This window comes from Carassius gibelio, chromosome B19 (assembly GCF_023724105.1).
Source record: "Carassius gibelio isolate Cgi1373 ecotype wild population from Czech Republic chromosome B19, carGib1.2-hapl.c, whole genome shotgun sequence".
Classification (NCBI taxonomy): domain Eukaryota; kingdom Metazoa; phylum Chordata; class Actinopteri; order Cypriniformes; family Cyprinidae; genus Carassius; species Carassius gibelio.
Genome location: NC_068414.1, coordinates 17,796,178 through 17,814,002, shown reverse-complemented (window position 1 = coordinate 17,814,002; position 17,825 = coordinate 17,796,178). Strand labels below are relative to the sequence as shown.

General features: G+C 37.8%; 1 protein-coding gene across 4 annotated transcripts in view; it reads left to right on the top strand.

Moving 5' to 3' along the window:
* znf704 (zinc finger protein 704) overlaps nucleotides 1-17,825 on the top strand; it is a 50,093-nt gene that overhangs the window by 23,980 nt on the left and 8,288 nt on the right. For 2 of the 4 annotated variants that reach the window (XM_052584939.1, XM_052584938.1), the window contains exons 3-8: nucleotides 7,525-7,628; nucleotides 8,407-8,648; nucleotides 13,295-13,395; nucleotides 14,999-15,257; nucleotides 16,229-16,339; nucleotides 16,740-16,837. In XM_052584939.1, coding sequence (XP_052440899.1) covers nucleotides 7,525-7,628; nucleotides 8,407-8,648; nucleotides 13,295-13,395; nucleotides 14,999-15,257; nucleotides 16,229-16,339; nucleotides 16,740-16,837 — 915 coding nt within the window. The remainder of the gene's footprint in view (nucleotides 1-7,524; nucleotides 7,629-8,406; nucleotides 8,649-13,294; nucleotides 13,396-14,998; nucleotides 15,258-16,228; nucleotides 16,340-16,739; nucleotides 16,838-17,825) is intronic. The other 2 variants (XM_052584941.1, XM_052584940.1) reach the window with 1 other exon arrangement.

Here is a 17,825-nt window from a genome sequence, read left to right as displayed (position 1 = left end):
CGGTTCGGTTCGGTTCGGTACGTTTTAGATACAGCAAAATGTAAAAACATCTCAACTTTTCAGAATGCCGCAAGCGCACCGCGGGTCATGTGACAAGAACTAACCAATCAGCTTCATCCTTTCCCGTAACAACGTTGAGAGCTCAGCCAAGATGAAGGATCAGCTGATCATAGTTGTATATGGATTGCAATTTTGAAATAAATTTAGTAGCAGAGCTACTGCAAGCGATTTTTAGAGCTGCAAATCCATTTATCCTTCGCTGAAATTTCCGCGTCTCATGGAGAGAGCACGTCATTGTTGCTTAGCAAAGACAGACGCCTCATGAGCGCTTCTGCCAAAGCGCTTTGGAAAGGAGGAGAAAGACGCGCTTAGCGTTTTCCATGCGTTTTTAGGCACGATATGTGAACGGCCCCTAAGGCGCTCGCTCACTCAGCACGCGCTGAAGGCTCGTTGCAAAATGTCGAATGCCTTTAACAGACCAGAAATATAAGATCCTAAAATAACCAACAGGTCTGGTGTTTGGGTTGGATTCCCTGTAAGCTATAGTGTCTAAATGCTGCAGGGATAGTTTGCTGCGTGCATGTTTCTCCTTTTTTTCGTCTTTTCCCAGATAGTACTGACGCATATATCCCAGATATTCCCGCTGGTGTTTTTTTTTTTTTTTTTTTTTTATTCCCGCTGGTGTACCCTGTCATGTTGCAGATGCGACATACCGTTGTTTTTTTTATCCACCACTCTCTTGCCATCACAGGGCTCCAGACTGCGACCAAATGGTCGCATTTTGCGACCAAATTTTGAGAGTGTGCGACTGAATTTTACATCCAGTCGCACATGTGCGACCAGTAGATTTGCACACGCACGCACGCACGCACACACACTTGCACACACACTTGCACACATACTGAGACGAGAGTGTGTGCTCGCGTCTCATTAGTCTGTGAGGCGGCAAATGCGTGTGAGAAGAATAGGGAATGGCCACTGCAAGTGGCTAAAATGTGTGGAGGGGGAGGGGCCTAGAGATAATTGAGCGCGCGTAAACATCTGTGGGAAGGAAACAGAGACAAATATCATCACAACCTGATATGTGCGTGCCTCTGAGCTATGAGCAAGCGAACTATTGATTCGTTCTTCCGACCTGCGGCTAGTGTACCAGTGCCAGAGTCTACAGTGTCACCGTCAGATGATGATTCAGAGTCAGAGGATTTTTTTTTTTTTTTTCAGAGGTTGGTGTGGCGAAAAAAAGTCCGCACCAGGGCCGGCCCGCGGTATAGGCAAATGCTAAGGGCGCCACTCATCCATAGGGGCGCCAGAATGAGTGAACTTTTTTTTTTTTTTTTTACCTATATTTTTTTATAATAGGATACTATTTAAAAACCAATAATTCGAAACACTTCCAAATAAAGCAGAAAAAAAAAAAAAAAAAAAAAAGTCTGGCTCTTCAATCTTCCCCCACCCATCGAGTGCTTGAAGTGCGTCAGAAACAGAGCGCGCGCACGATTAGTTGTTGGTAATTTGTTGTGTAGCGTGCCCGACGCCACATCCAATGTAGACAGCACTGTTTTTGTTAACACACAGCTCGTAGAAACGGGCCTGGCGGCTCGCGCCCGTTCTAGACACGGTGAAAGTTTCCTGATTGTGACGCAAGGCCGAATTTACATGACACATTATAAATGATCATAGTCTGCGATAGATACAGTGCCAAAAAGAAGAGAAGAGGATAAAGACAGAGGTAAAGAGATGTAGTGAAAGAACAATTTATTGAATAGGAGTAAGATACTATAATTTCATGGCAGTTATTTTTACCTTAAACTTAATGTTAGCAGTTGTTCTGAGTTCTGAGTCCCCAGACTGTGATTTTGTACAATCTTGTCAGTTTTAAGACGCATTTTTTATTATCACTTTTTTTTAAATAATGTTTTACTCTACAGTTGTGCAGTTTTGGGGGGATACAGTACAGGCCAAAAGTTTTGAAACATTACTATTTTTTAAAGTTTTTGAAAGAAGTTTCTTCTGCTCATCAAGCCTGCATTTATTTGATCAAAAATACAGAAAAAAATGTAATATTGTGATATATTATTACAATTTAAAATAATTTGTTTTCAATTTATTATACTTTAAATTATCATTTATTTCTGTGATGCAAAGCTGAATTTTCAGCATCATTACTCCATTCTTCAGTGTCACATGTGACATCCAGTCTATCACATGATCCTTTAGAAATCATTCTAATATGATGATTTATTATGAGTGTTGGAAACAGTTCTGCTGTAGTGTGTGTATGTGTGTGTATATATATATATATATATATATATATACATGTACATACATACATACACATGGGGCGCCAGGTAAAATCATGCCTAGGGCAGCAAATTGGTCAGGGCCGGCCCTGATCCACACTCACCATTTTCGAGAAGACTGGCTGTAAGAATTCAGATACTGAGGTACTATAAGCATTAGAACTACCTTTCACCAAATACAAAAGCCAGCTCGACCTTCAAAGGAAGAATGGCTTAAAACTTAACGAAACATACAACAACGATACAGCATGCACACAAACTATGCACATTTTTTATTCTGAGTGTATGGAATTTTGTTTACTATTTGTACTGTCTTGACAGCGATGGTGCTGTCAGTTTACCTTGTTGTTGCATCTTCAAAAGTGCAGAATAAAATGTGACACTGAATTTGAAACAGCACATTGTAATTTCTGCATCTATTATTAAAGTATTTATTAGTAATACAGTGGAAATTAGTAGATTTGGTTAGCATGTTGATTTACGGTGTGCGCCCCTAAATTTTCTGGTTGTGCCCCTAAAATTTTCAGTTGGGGGCCACTGTGCTCCTAGTGAAAAAAGTTAGTCTGGAGCCCTGCATCACCATTATAGCTTAAAGGGAATCCAAAGTGCACCCAAACACCAGACCTGTTGGTTATTGGAGGATCTTCTCATTTCTAGTCTGTTAAACGCATTGGCTATTTTGCAACGAGCCTTCAGCGCGTACTGAGTGAGCGAGCGCCTGCTGAGTAGCCTAACATAAACATATAAGATGGTGTTTTTTTCTTCTTCGGGAGTGTCAGGGGCGTTGCCTGTTACGTTGTTTGGGTTATTGGGCTACCTTGTTGAACGCATATCATTATATTTCTCTCTCTCTCTCTCTTTTTTTTTTTTTTTCAAATATAATTAATTACTCCAACGAACCGTTCGGTATACATAATGCGTACCGCGTACCGAACCGAAAGCGTCGTACCGAACGGTTCAATACGAATACGCGTATCGTTACACCCCTAATATATATATATATTTCTGTAATTTTAATTGAAAAAAGCTAACTTTCTTATATTCTAGAGTCATTGTACACAAACTGAAATATCTCATGATTTTTTTTTTATATTCTGATTTTTTTGGATGCACCTGTACATTTTTAATAAAGGTAGCCCAAACAGTAAGATTATTAATAACACATTAGTATAAAAACAGCTTCACATTGCACAAGTAAAAAGGAGGCAGTAAAACATTACATAGGAGGACAGAGGCAGTTATACGTTAATACGTAGATGTACTTGTGACTATGTGGCTACACACACATCAGTTCTATTTTGATGCACCAAGTTGCATCATTGCTAAGTAACCATGAACGAAACCTAAATCGCACTATTATAGTCAATGAAGCTGTCTACATTGGATGCCATTAGGAACACAGTTTGCAAACCACAGTTTTCTGCTTGGTGTATTTTTTTTTAAATCACTCTGCAAGTATAAACTGTACAGCACATCACATTTGTACCGTCGATATATACATTCAAAACACCCAGCCCTGCACTGTAATGATATTACACAGGAAATTGAAAGAAAGCAGTCCATATATGCTGCCACTATTTTATCTTTTAACAGTATGTTACGCTGATTGGATCTGCTCAAGGCTGTAGATAAACGCGGAGGGCTTGGTCTGTGACCGCATCCGATTAGTATCTGACAGTCAGAGGTCACAGTCACAATGCTACATGTTTACAGCAGGTTAAAGTTTATAATGGCTCTGCGTCTCTCATGCATATCTGTCCCGTGTTGCATACAGATTTTTACGTGGATGGCAGTGATAACTGAACACAGGAGCTCATGCCGGGAGACTTGAGGCATCTGATTTATCGCCCGTAATTCAGAAGGAAATGAGCGTCATACACTAGTGACTGTAATAAACGATGGACGGCCCAGCTCGAACCAACTTCAAAGGCATCTCTCCACTCCCTCCTGCTCTCGTTCAAAACCAAACGGGAAGGGGAGGGCAGCAGGGGAGGAGCTGCGTGCTCGGGTTTTTCGGGGAATTCCCCTGACTTCCCCTGTGTTATTTCAGAGTTATCAGTGTTTACTGACACTGAAATGCTCTCTGAATTCTGAATGGAGTACAACTGGTTTTCGATCGTTTTGGTAAGTTAAAGTGACACTTTTATTTTTCCAAACGGTATTTGTGCCACGGTTGCAAGGTCAGAATGAGCCCACATTAAACTGACATTGGGTTTGGAAAAAGACTGTAATCCAATTAGTTGCCATTTTACCCCCCCCAAACCACTGTTCTTTTAGAAACTGGAAACATCTTTTCAGTTTTCTGCCAATGTGGGCGCAGGCCTCCTCGATGGACCCATTAAACAAAAAGGTCCAGATGTCTGAAGGTACGTAGGGTAGCCTTCCTCAAGCCACCCGCTCTCTCATTTGTCTTGCGAGATTGGATGGCTACAAAAAGTGGGCACATCTGTCCGTTGAATCACAACAGATGTCTGTGAACTGCCTCCCCCTTCTGGCTGGCGGCCATCTCACCCATTTTACCCCCCATGATAAAAAAAACCCCAATGATGTTTGGCTTTCTGGAAATGAGGGTGGCCATTGGGAGAATTACTAGGCATTAATGGCTCTTAGATCTCTGTAATTCATACCCAAGCTCCATTCTGTAACATGGTCATTTATTTATACCTGCCTGATTGTAAATGAACAGAAAGACCATGATTATATTGTCCCGCTCCCATTGAGAAAACCAAAGATGTCAAATGAGATGAGAGATGAGAGTGAGCCAACAGCTAATGAGATGCAGAACTGGCTTGGGTCACAGCTGAGCATCTGTTAGTTCTGTTCTTCTCTATTTGAGAACAGTAACTCGCATAATGTGTTTTTCCAGCTTCACAATTGGAGATATTCCAGTGATGATGGGAAGAGGCCATGATTAGAGATGTGCAAAATTACATCTTTTCATAATCGACTAGTCTGAAGCCCTGTGTAATTAAGCTGGTTTATGGTCCTGACCACCACAGACTGATCAGACATATTTCTTAAGGGCGTTCACATATAGGACATGCTGCAAAATTAATCTAAAAATACATAATAATCTGCTTTATTGTAGTCACTGTACTAAGGCTTTTTTTTTTTACTTTTAATATTACAAAAGTTATTAAAATATTAATAATTATAAATGCTGTTGTTAGTGAATAAATATTAGTTTATATGGAGTTGACAGTGTATCTCTTTCTACCAATTATTAATTATGCATGTATTAACCTACAAAATGCAACAAAATTTGTCAAGTAATATTTTATTATATTTTTATTTGAATGCCTGCACTGTCAATGGTATAAAATCATTGTGATAAATCTCATGGTCTTTAGAAAGCAAAATTAACAAATAATCAAATATTATTTAAAATAATTTACACGTCAAAGTAGTATTTTTGCATTTATAAGACAAAAGATGCAACCTGTAGTGTTTTTTTTTCTCTGCTTGATGGCCCACATTTTGGGTGGACCACCAAGCACCCCCTTGTGGCCTCTCAACGGTCCTCTGCCCCCAGTGGCTAATCTAGTAATTAGCTGATGGATGACCGGTTGATCATCCTAACCCATCCCAAGCAACAATGCATATGTTATTTTGTCATTTGTCAAAAATCTTACTTCTGAAATATGAAGCAACCCTCATTAAGAGTGTATGTAGAACAGTTCATAGTGGGAAAATTACTAAAGACACCACTTTGTCTCAGGTCAAATTGGAGTTTTGCAGTTGTATGTATCGCTTACCTTGTCGTTTAATTACCATTCATAAATGTGCACCTAGTTTCACTCCCATGGCTTGATAAGGACAGTAATGACTCATGTGATTTGGGACTTCAGAAGTCCTTTTCGTTCAAGAGTGGCAATATATTACATTTTAATTACATAGGATCTAATGGGTTTCTTGAAATGTACAATATTCCATTGAATGAGAGATATTAAAGCTCTTAATTAGCCGCCGTCCAGGAGCACCAGCATGGCATTATCTGGAAAACTCTGTCAAGCCCAATGTGCTCTCCCAAGGTGACCAGAAAGTACCTATAAAAGTAGGGTCTTGGGAAAAGCTGCATCAGAAGAGTATGGCAGCCTACCTTGATTTAACCAAAAGCCGTAATTACATCATTCTCACCGCATGAGAAATATAAATTAGGCCTATCTCTAATGGAGGTCCCAGGTTTCTCTGTCAGCCAGAGGTCTCTCGCTTTCTCCATCTCTCTCTCTCTCTCTCTCTCTCTTATGAGATTTCATGCCGCGCCTTTGGCAGGGCGGCTCAGGTTCTCCCAGGAGAGAATGAGCTGACAGATGAGAAGATTTATTACTCCTTCCACACATCAACGCATTCATCGTCCATCCTTCAATCACAGGCACAAAATACCCGTTTGAGATTTTACAGATGTCCTTTGCTATATAAAAACACTGTGTCTTTCACACAGCCTTCTTTTGTTGTTTACAAAACTGTAAACGCTCCAAGATCAGCCACTTCGTTCCCATTGCTGAAACGGGTGGCGTTGAGATATCATCATACGCCATCATGCTATCATAAAGAGATGTGTACACTTCATCGGTGAGTGATGGGAGTCATCTGTCAGCACAGATGTTCCTGTTCTGTCCATCATAGGAACGCTGTGCGGTGCAGCTTTGGAGACCCCACAACAAAGAACGCAGCAGCTGGCATGGAAGCTCAGAGCAACATGTTTGTAATAGCCTGAATCAAGGAAGTCTGTAATACCTGAGGAGAGTTAACAGTAGAATTTGCGTTCATCTCAGGAGCCCTGGTGGCATTAACAGTTGTCGTTGGATTTGACTGGTTGAAAGAACTTCTAATCGATCCTCTATTTAGTGACTGATTAGAAACGTGTATTTTTAATTCTGTATAAAAGTAAATTATAAAATTGTGAACGTTTTTTTTTTTGACACCGACTTAGCACACGGACAGCTGATTAGCTTGTTAGCCTATTTCCTACCCATTTTTTAAATCCCTTGCAAAATATTTAAAGCTTTGAAAAAATGCAAAAATCTAAAGTCTCTCCCTATTGTGACGTATATATGAGTGAAACGTCATCTCAAACTTATTTTTGTCTATCAGGATTGTTTGGATCATTTACAAGTTGTTGTGGTCTCGTGATTGTCAGGTGTTCGATGGAACAGATTATAAGAACAGGAATTTAAATTTTTTAATTCATGGTGATTTTAAGTACCGTTTCTTGCTTTTACAGGAAATCAGAGGAGGAGGTGGACATGGATAAAGTGACAGCTGCCATGGTGTTGACCAGCCTGTCCACTAGTCCTCTGGTGCGCAGCCCTCCTGTAAAAGTTAGTGGTAAGTCATTTTAGATCACAACCACACCATGATCTCAGCCCTCATAAAATCATTTTCACACTGTCTGCTTTGAGCTGCAGAAACGGCTTGCTCTACACTCAGCTATTTCCTGTTTTCACAGTCACATGTGCATGAACAACTATCACATGAGACAGTAGTGTACTAGTTCAGCTGTCATGAGGCTGACTTTTGCTCTCTTGTCATCTACTAATAACTTAAAGGGGTCATATTCTACACTTCCTGTAGCATTTTATTCCCTTAGGTACCTTTAAATGTTAGTAAAGGCATCTTTTAGTTTCAAGGGCCATTCTTATTCTCTATCTGACTTCCCACAATTTTCTAAGACTTCTATATTTATGACAGTATGTTTTCACAGCAAAAATCATTATTTTTAAGTAGATTCAAGATTCAAGATTCAAATCGCATAAAGAAACAAAAAAGTCCAAGGCAAACAAGTAAAATGTTGTCATTCATGTTGTATGTCATGTGGCCCCTTTGAGACCTTGATGAGGATGTGTTATAACTTCTGTATGGCTTTAATAGAGTACTATAATTGTGGCTTTTATGTAATATAATTAGGACTTTAACTTTCTGTTATTACAGTGTGTTACAGCACTGCTGCACACTGAGAGTTTCATAAGCTAACAAGACATTTATTCACTCCTCATTACACTTAATTGAAAGTTTAGTGTATTATAAAGCAGTATATATATGTCAGGATGATGGTAATTACTGCACTTAATGTGTCTTTATACCTTCACCGTGTCTCTCCATACAGAGGGTCTGAACGGCTCATGGAAAGATGGAGGCTTTACTCCGTCCAGCTACAACAGCAGTGGATATTGGAGTTGGAGTGCGCCCAGTGACCAGTCCAACCCATCCACGCCGTCCCCACCCCTGTCTGCTGACAGCTTCAAACCCTTTCGGATGCCCAGCCTCAGCGGCCCACCAGATGACAACATCGATGAGCATGATGGGAACAGCTTGCTGTTCGACGAACCCATCCCACGCAAACGCAAGGTGAGCGGCTGTCATCTCACCTTCACTTATGGAGATTTCATCGGGCGTAACTTAGTTAAACGTTACTATAGGAATAATGGATAAAGGGGGATAATATATTTATGACAAGCGGCACACAAATCCGCAGCCATCCTGCAGCACGTTTCTGGCAGGGTTTGTGATCCTTGAAGTGAAATTTAAATGTAATTTAAAGTGAGACAAAGACTTGTATTTGAGTGCTGAATACTAGAGGGCTGATTTGCATATGCATCTGCTCTAAAAACAGCTTTCTACATTTTTCGATATATTCAGTATATTCATTTTAAAATGATTGGCTGATTCAAATGAGACCAATCAGATTTGGGTTATGGGTATCAGGTTATGGGTGTCTGCAAAATCTAGCATCAGTTGAGTTAAAGGGATAGTTCACCCAAAAATGAAAATTGTCATTAATTACTCGCCCTCATGTCGTTCCAAACCCGTAAGACCTTTGGAAAACAATTAAGATATTTTTGATTAAGTCTGAGAGCTCTCTGCATAGACAGAAATGCAACTGACACATTCAAGGCCAAGAAAGGTAGTCATAAAGTCATAATATTACGGTTGAACCACTGATTTTATCAATGTCCTTACTAGGGGTTGCACGACTACTGATTTCTACTAGTCGATTTTTTATTTAAAAAATACTCGAGTTACTCGACTACTCGTGGTTCATGCCACTGTAAATGAAAATATTTAAAAAACTATTTTATCAATAAACGCTTATTAATTCATAGCCTTATGCAACAATTACATATATAATTGTCAAAACTATTATGACATTACATATTAACATTTTCATGAAACAGCCAGTATTGGTATTTGTGTCTAACAATTAAAAAAAAATCATATCTGCATTCGGATACAACGTCGTACAGTACTTGATAAGACCGTTATGGCTATCTTTTTTTTTCATAGCTATCACTGAACAAGTATGCAGTGTTAAACTAAAATAATTATTAATTTCTGAAAGAATATTTCATATTGTAGCCTAAGGTTTAAAGCATTGCCTTTTAAATATATACAATAAAACATGTACGATGTATTATTATAGGTGATATTATTTTTGCCAAGCTCTGATTTCTGAGAGATTCACGGAGAGACAACAGCAATGCTGTGTTTGATTTGCGCACTTTTCACTCATAAAGTTTACATTGATTCACTTCACACTCGTGATTTTAAAGGTATAATATTGCTCTGATTGCCTGGCTCACCTGTTATGTAGCAAACTCCGGACTGTGCCAGCTTCAGCCGAGTATTCAGGCAGAATTATTCCTTGTCTGTTATTAATTTTTGAAGCCATTATCCATGCCATTCGGAATAAGGTATTCGGCTTCAGGCACACCCCCTATTTACATATTTTAATTTTACATGCAACATAGATAAGGTCATAGAAAGTAACAGCTACACGCAATATTGTAATCCTAAAATTCACATCATACTTGCAAACTCTTTGTACGCATTATGGTTAATAAGCATGCATTGACCATAATGCGTACAAAGAGTTTGCAAGTATGATGTGAATTTTAGGATTACAATATTGCGTGTAGCTGTTACTTTCTATGACCTTTCTATGACTATGAATGAGTAGTCGATTGTTTCCGACAGCGCCGACTAGTGGTTGAAGTAGTCGATCACTTGACTACTCCACTAGTCTATGCAAGCCCTAGTCCTTACTATCTTTCTGGGCTTTACCTATGCAGGGTCAGAAATCTCTTGGATTTCATTAAAAATATCATAATTTGTGTTCTGAAGATGGACAAAGGTCTTACAACTTTGGAATGACATGAGGGTGAGTAATTGATGACAGAATGTTCAACCCTGACTTCTAGGCCTTTCAACCCTGGAAATGTATGGCAATTGTACATATATGTATTTTTTAAGGGTGCTAAAGTCAATGTATATGATTCAAGTGATTTGATTAATTCCAATTTATTTACAATATAAGTTATACACTGAATCTTCAGGACTCAAAATATGCATTTATTTAACAGACATGATACAACGACCTTCCAACCCTAATCAAAGAACTGCAGCCACAAACCAGTGCAAAAACCTCTTTGTTCAGGTCATTTTACCTGTTTCAATGCAGTAGAAGAAATATGCAGTTTGAGACCTGAATCACGATTAGATTATTTAATTTTTTTTTGACAGCCATTATAATTTGTATTTTATTCCTGTATGTGACATTAATATTTCCTGAATTTAGAGAAAGATGTGTAAAAGTGATTTATATGTGGTCTTATATTAGCCTTGCAGACAAATTATTTGAGAAGCCGTGGGCACATATTTCTTCACTTTTAATAACATACTATCCTCTCTAGGATGTGGCTCATTTGGGGGTGTCGTTACTAGACATGATGATGCTGTGTAGAGAGGCAATTTACTTGTCTTTAGGAAGATAAGTTACCAATGCAGTAGGCTGCTCACAGGCACCAATCTACTTTATCTTCCAGTTTGTCAGTTGCATCCCAGATTCTGTCAGTCTTCCCTCATTTGTGAGAATGAATAGACCTCCTTTATCTCTGTTATTGTCTCTCCAGCTTAGGATTCCAGGACAACAACAGTGCCAGTGTTTGTCAGTGCCCTGTTTTCATTTTCACGACTATAATGCAGAATATGCATCGTATAGACATATTATACAGAAATAATTAAGCAATTTCATTATGTTAATAAAAATATTAAAAAATTTGAAAATCTAAATATGTAATCAAAAGTAGGGCTGGGTGATATATCTCATGATTTAGCGATTTCACAGAACCGGATTTACTGAATAGGTGCACATGATCATATCGTTAGATATAATGCCCAGCCATAAATCAAAGCCCTAACAAAACATACTTTGATGGTACCATGGTTATTAGATGGTGAAACTGCGTTTTTTTTTTTTTTTTTTTTGTAGCACTGAACAATGTTGTTTTCATATATATATTTCATATATGTACATAGTCACTCCAAGTTACTTCAAAAAAAGCATGACGGTTCTGTGGTATTAACCACATAGCCATGGTGTTACCTTTAAAAACTTTAAAAACTGGTAGTTCATTGTATACTGACTATTTACCATATTCATGTACCATAGTACTTACATCCCTTACAAAAATTACTCTGACAGTAGTATGGTACAGTGATGGTAATATGTAAAAGATAAGACAAGTAAACAATCATCAATTAAATAAGTGTAAGAAACGAATTAAAAGCAACAGGACAAAAAAATACATTACAACAGTTTAATAAGAAGTGCTACGGTACATACAGTACATTGTAGGCTATAAAGTAATCAAATGTATAAAAACACTGCATATTCTTCACTGTGTAAATCAAATATTTATTACTTATTAAAGTTACAAAAGTGATTTAGTCGAGAGCAGTGAGAGATTTTCTCTTTTGTTGTTTGATTAACATGAATGACAGACAGCAGGAATATTAGACTGCTGTCACTTTAAGAGCTGCCCAGATCCAATACACTGTTACATGTTTTCTTTTTCAGCCGATTGCTTTCACTTAAGACCTAAATTACTGTGCTTATTAGGATACTTGCCAAGATGGGCATTTTGAAACCTACGAGTGTGTGTATTCAACCGATCAAGGCCTATAAAGCATGGACAGCGTGCACATATAGTGAAAATTCACTTTTACTACCGATTGAATTTCAGTGGGTTAAAATCACTTGTTTTTAAAATGAAATGCTCAAAAACACATGCAAACGATACGCTTTTCATTAACAAGTAGCACAGCAACATCACGTATGTAGCCAAAATAGACAATAACCCAAAATCTCTACTGTGTCTACCAGTATATCGCATATATATATATATATATATATATATAATGCTGTTGATGAATAAGTGCCGCTCCTTTTAGAATAATTTCTAGGAATTGCTGTGGAACCATTAGCTGCCTCCCAACCCATCAATCAGTCATATCTCAGTGTCTTTGCTGGCAGCGTCTTCTAAAGGGCCCTTCCTAAAAGAAGAAAAATGGCAAAGCTTTCTGCTTTGACCTTCAGCTGCCTTCTAGAGCGTCGACTTCAACATGAGGACACCAGCCAGTTCGAACTATGTTATTAATTAGGAGCTGGTTTATAGCACTGGGAATTGTGGCGCTATTGTCATTCAGGAACATGACGAACCGATTAAGTGGGAAGGAGCTGCTTTGTTTGCCAGACCAACACAATGGCCATCTAGAGAAAATTAAATTAGCATCATAACAATGGTAAACAAATGTACCACATGCCACTGGCATAATAGAATATGTCGAGAGATCGTAAGTATTAAGACTTTCAGCTTCACTTATGTTCACTTGTGCTTTCAACCCGACTGCAGTTTTGACACGGGAGCTGCAGTTCTCAAATGACAATTGTGTAATTTGTGCAGACACACTGCGTAAAAGATGACATGAGCTTTGAAAGATTGTGCTATAGTGTCACTCTCAATGTAGACCAATTACCAGCCTCAGAATAAAGCAAGGGAGACGTCTAAGGTGAGCGTCCTTTTGAGGCTCTGGGCTCTGCTCACACCCCTTGCATCCCCCGTGTCAGGCCTTTGTGAGTGTCTGAATACAGGGGACAAGAGGTCTGCTGATTGATGTGGATTAGTGTACTCACTGCGCACCTGTGTCCCTGACAGAACTCCATGAAGGTGATGTTCAAGTGTCTGTGGAAGAACTGTGGGAAGGTCTTGAGCACAGCTGCCGGGATCCAAAGGCACATTCGAACCATCCACCTGGGGTAAGGCACCTGTGGTATAAAAAAATAAATTCTAAATACTTTTTTTTTTTTTTTATTCACTACTTATTCACTAGCAATACAATACATTTTTACCTTATTATTTTATTTTTGCCTTGTACATTAACACTAATACAAACTGTTGATGAGAGGGGTGTTTGTTACAGTACCCTTCACATGTTTGGGTCAGTATCTTTTTCAGCAAAGATGCATTAATTTGATCAAAAGTACCAGTAAAGACATTTATAATATTATTTTTTTCTGATGAACTATCAATTCATCAAAGAATTCTGAAAAGCAAAAAAGAATTTGGTTTCCACAAAAATATTTAGTAGCGCAACTGTTGTCAATAGTGTTTCTTGAGCAGCAGATCGGCTTATTAGAATGATTTCTGTAGAATCACGTGACACTGAAATATGGAGTAATGAAGATGAATTTTCTGCTTTGCATCACAGGAATAAATTACATTTGAAAATATACTAGAAACAAGTTACTTTAAATTTTAATAATATTTAACAACATTAGTTTTTACTGTATTTATGATCAAATAAATAAAGACTTTTTTCCTGAAATATTTAAAAAATATTACCAACCCAAAATGTTAAAATGTAGTATATATACTGTACACCAGTATATAAAATTAACTCCATGAAGTGTGTGAAAATAGTGAAAGTATGGCAGTTTTTTTGTCATGTTTAGTGTACTACTTTGTGTATCCACACAGATATTTTTATAGTCATGCTTGCACCCAATAAACCCAATACATCAGCATGTGCATACAAAAAAAAAAGACTTAAAGATTTCTTTAACATTCACATTTATTACAAAAAAAAAAAAAAAAAAAAAAAAAAAAAACCTTTTCCAAAGTACATTTTTCATCAGACAGGAACCCATTCACATTTGTATGGTGTTACACCATCTCTTGGCTGACATCCATCACAGTGAACTCTGGATAGCCTATAGTGAGAGATAAGAGACTGAAGCCTGCTCCTGATTCAATGTCAAAACATGAGACTAATTCCAGCAGGATTATCACCACACTCACACTATTACTGCTGGGCACAAAATAATGACAGACGATTGTGAAGGAAGGTTTATGTTTTTCTCAGCTGATGTCTAATTAAACCGCACAAGTGTCAGTTCTGCTGGAAGATAATGGGAGGATTTCTGAGAAGATCTCATCTTTCAGAAACATGGTTCAGTAGAAGGACATGAGAAACTAACAGTTATGTATTAGGTAAACTATCAAGTATGATATGTACAATTATGGTATGTGAAGTGTAATGTTGAACAAAATCTTACTATGGTAGTGTCCAAATTGAGTTATGAAATCAGTCTCAGACTATAGCAGGTTTGGCTGTTTATTAAATTGTATTAAATGAATAATTATTCAATGTTGAAAATAGTCATTTTTCTCAGTATTGTGTTGAAATACAGTGATTTAACTTTACTGTCATATTTTACACTCATAAAAAAAAGTATAGTCCTGTATTGTTACTGTATAGTATAGTGCAGAACTGTAAATACATTATAATAGTTGTGTGCACTAAATGAAAGCAAATCGGTGTCAGTATTAAAATGTTTCTTTTGGTTTGTCTCTCTTCAGGAGGAACTGTGACTCAGAATGCAGTGACGGAGAGGAGGATTTCTACTACACTGAGATCAAGCTGAACACTGACTCTGTGGCGGACGGTTTGAGCAGTCTGTCTCCTGTGTCCCCGTCTGTGCTGTCCCCCCCGCCGGGTTTGGACCAGAGACAGCCGGATGGCACTAACGGAGCAAAGAGCGAGAACAGCACCAACACCCCTCTCAGCCGCTCTGCTCCCAGTGCACTCTACCTAGTGCACACAGACCACGCCTACCAGGTACAGGCCAACCAATCACGATGGGCTATACATTTACATAACATTACATCCCTTCAGACTTTGAGTTTCAATCTGATGCTTTCAGAACGCAACTACTAGACAAATACAATACGGATATGACTTAGCATTTCAATGTAATTTCAGAAAGCAAGCTGAACATTTAATATCAGAAAGTCATCTCGATATGAAGGTCAAGCTGTGCATAAAGACACCATTCAGTCACAATATAAAGCATGAAAAGGTCACACGTGAGGAGAATTATGATCAGATTATGTTCCTATTAATGGGATCACATACAATATCATTCAGAAATTTTTGGTCAGTAGGATTTTTTTATGTTTTTGAAAGAAGTGTCTTTATGCTTACCAAGGCTACATTTATTTAATCAAAATACATTAGAAATAGTAATACTGTGAAATATTATTACATTTTAAAATAATTGTTTTCTATTTTAATACATTTTAAAATATAATTTATTCCTGGGATGTCAAAGCTGAATTTCCAGCATCATTACTCCAGTCTTCAGTGTCACATGATCCTTCAGAAATCATTCCGATTTGCTGCTCAAGAAACATTCCCATAACAGCTGTTTTACTTTTTTGTGGAAGCCATGATCGTTGAGTCTTTGATGAATAGGAAGTTTAAAAAGAACAGCGTTTATTTGAAATAGAAATCTTTTGTAACATTATAAATGTCTTTATTATATTTGAGAAATAAAGCACAAAAACAAAATAATAAAATCTGAAATAAATCACTTGTATAATAATAACCCTGTCAATGTTTGTAAAACCTATACTGAACTGTCACATAGCTTTGAATTGGCCAATAGCAAGGGTGACCAATGAAGGAAAGCCTATTTTTTGAGTACTTTTAGATGCTGTCAAATTGGTTAATACATATATCCATACAGCGCGGTCATAATCAAAGGCCCGTAGAGACTACAGTATATCAGTGTGACTGTCACTTCACAGGCCACAGCCCCTGTCACCATCCCCTCCACCAGCTCCACTGGCTTCACCCCCTCCAGCAGCAGTTTCAGTATCTCCTGGCAGTCCCCACCCGTCACTTTTACTGGCACCTCTGTGAGTACACACACACACACACACACACACACATATTCCTGTGCCCATCACACACATGCACACACTGAACCACAGTGTGCCTTGCAATAGACTGTCCCTTTATACACACACAGTAGAGTACTGGCCGATTGTGTTTCATAATCGTCTACTGCTCTACCACAGTTAGGCCTCTCATTTGATGTCAGGTAACTCAAATGTGCAAACAGTATGTCAACACTGATACATAACCGAATACACACATGCTCACAAAACAAGCTGAGCAGACTGAATTTTATGCTCAGTGTCTCTATAAATTGTGCGTTGAGATTTTTATGACAGGAAATGGATGGATGAATGATGTCTTTGGCCCTGTGTGAGGGATGTTAACTCTCTCTCTCTCTCTCTGTCTGACTGACTACAGGCTTCTCCCACTCACAGCCGGACGCAGGGCTTTGGGGAGCAGCGCTCTCAGACCATCGCAGTGCTCTCGTCTCCCCCCAGAGCTGCAGGCTCACTCAGGTACAGTCTTAACTACACTTACTTTCAGTCTTAATTTAAGAGTTTCACATCAGGAGAAATGAGCATAGTAAAGCAAAGGCTATGTAAAATGGTTCGACTTGATCAAAGCTGGAGGTGTGGCTCCTGTGAGGGACATTTTTACACATTTTATGGGTGTCCAGAATCTAGTCGCACATCATAAACTCTTTAAGCAAGTTCTACTCTCTGCTTACTTGGTATGATGCCAGAAGCATGTGGTCTTGTGTTAATAGTAGGGCACTATATGAAATCCGTTTTTTTTTTTTTTTTTTTTTAACAATTTTTTTTTAAATTTGTCAGGATTAATTTTTTCCCATTTGAATTATCCAGAATTCCATTTTTTCTGTTTTTATTTTAATAGACTCTGTTTTAATGGTTAAATAAAATTGCATGAATCAAAATTTAAGTATACTTAATTGAAATTACAACATTTAAATGTACCATAATTAACAGCAGTGTATTAAAAGTTTTTTTTAAGGCTCTATGAAATGTTCTTTTTTTTCTTTCAAATTCGATTTCATTTGTACCACATTCTGTTTTCATTTAATTTTCTGGATTCCATTTTAAGTTTTCATTACATTTTAATAATCAGAATTATGAAGAATAGGCAGGATTCATATTTAAATAGTATTTTGGTGTGTTGCGTTTTGATTTAAGTGTACTACTGACCTACTTTAGATGTTTTTCCATCCAACATTTGGTAAACTCCTGCATTTACAGTAAATTTCATATTTTGACTGGATTCCACGATTCTGTCCACGTTGTCCACATCGTGGAAATCATAATGCCCTATAATATACTGTAGGATCATATTTAGACACTGAAAGGTACCATATTGGTTATCAGATATTAGATAATTTTTTATTGTTATTGTATATTTAATTATGAATGCTTATTTATTTCTATTTTTACATATAGATTTAGAGCTCCAGGCACAATATGATCCAGTATCAACTAATTATTTAATCCA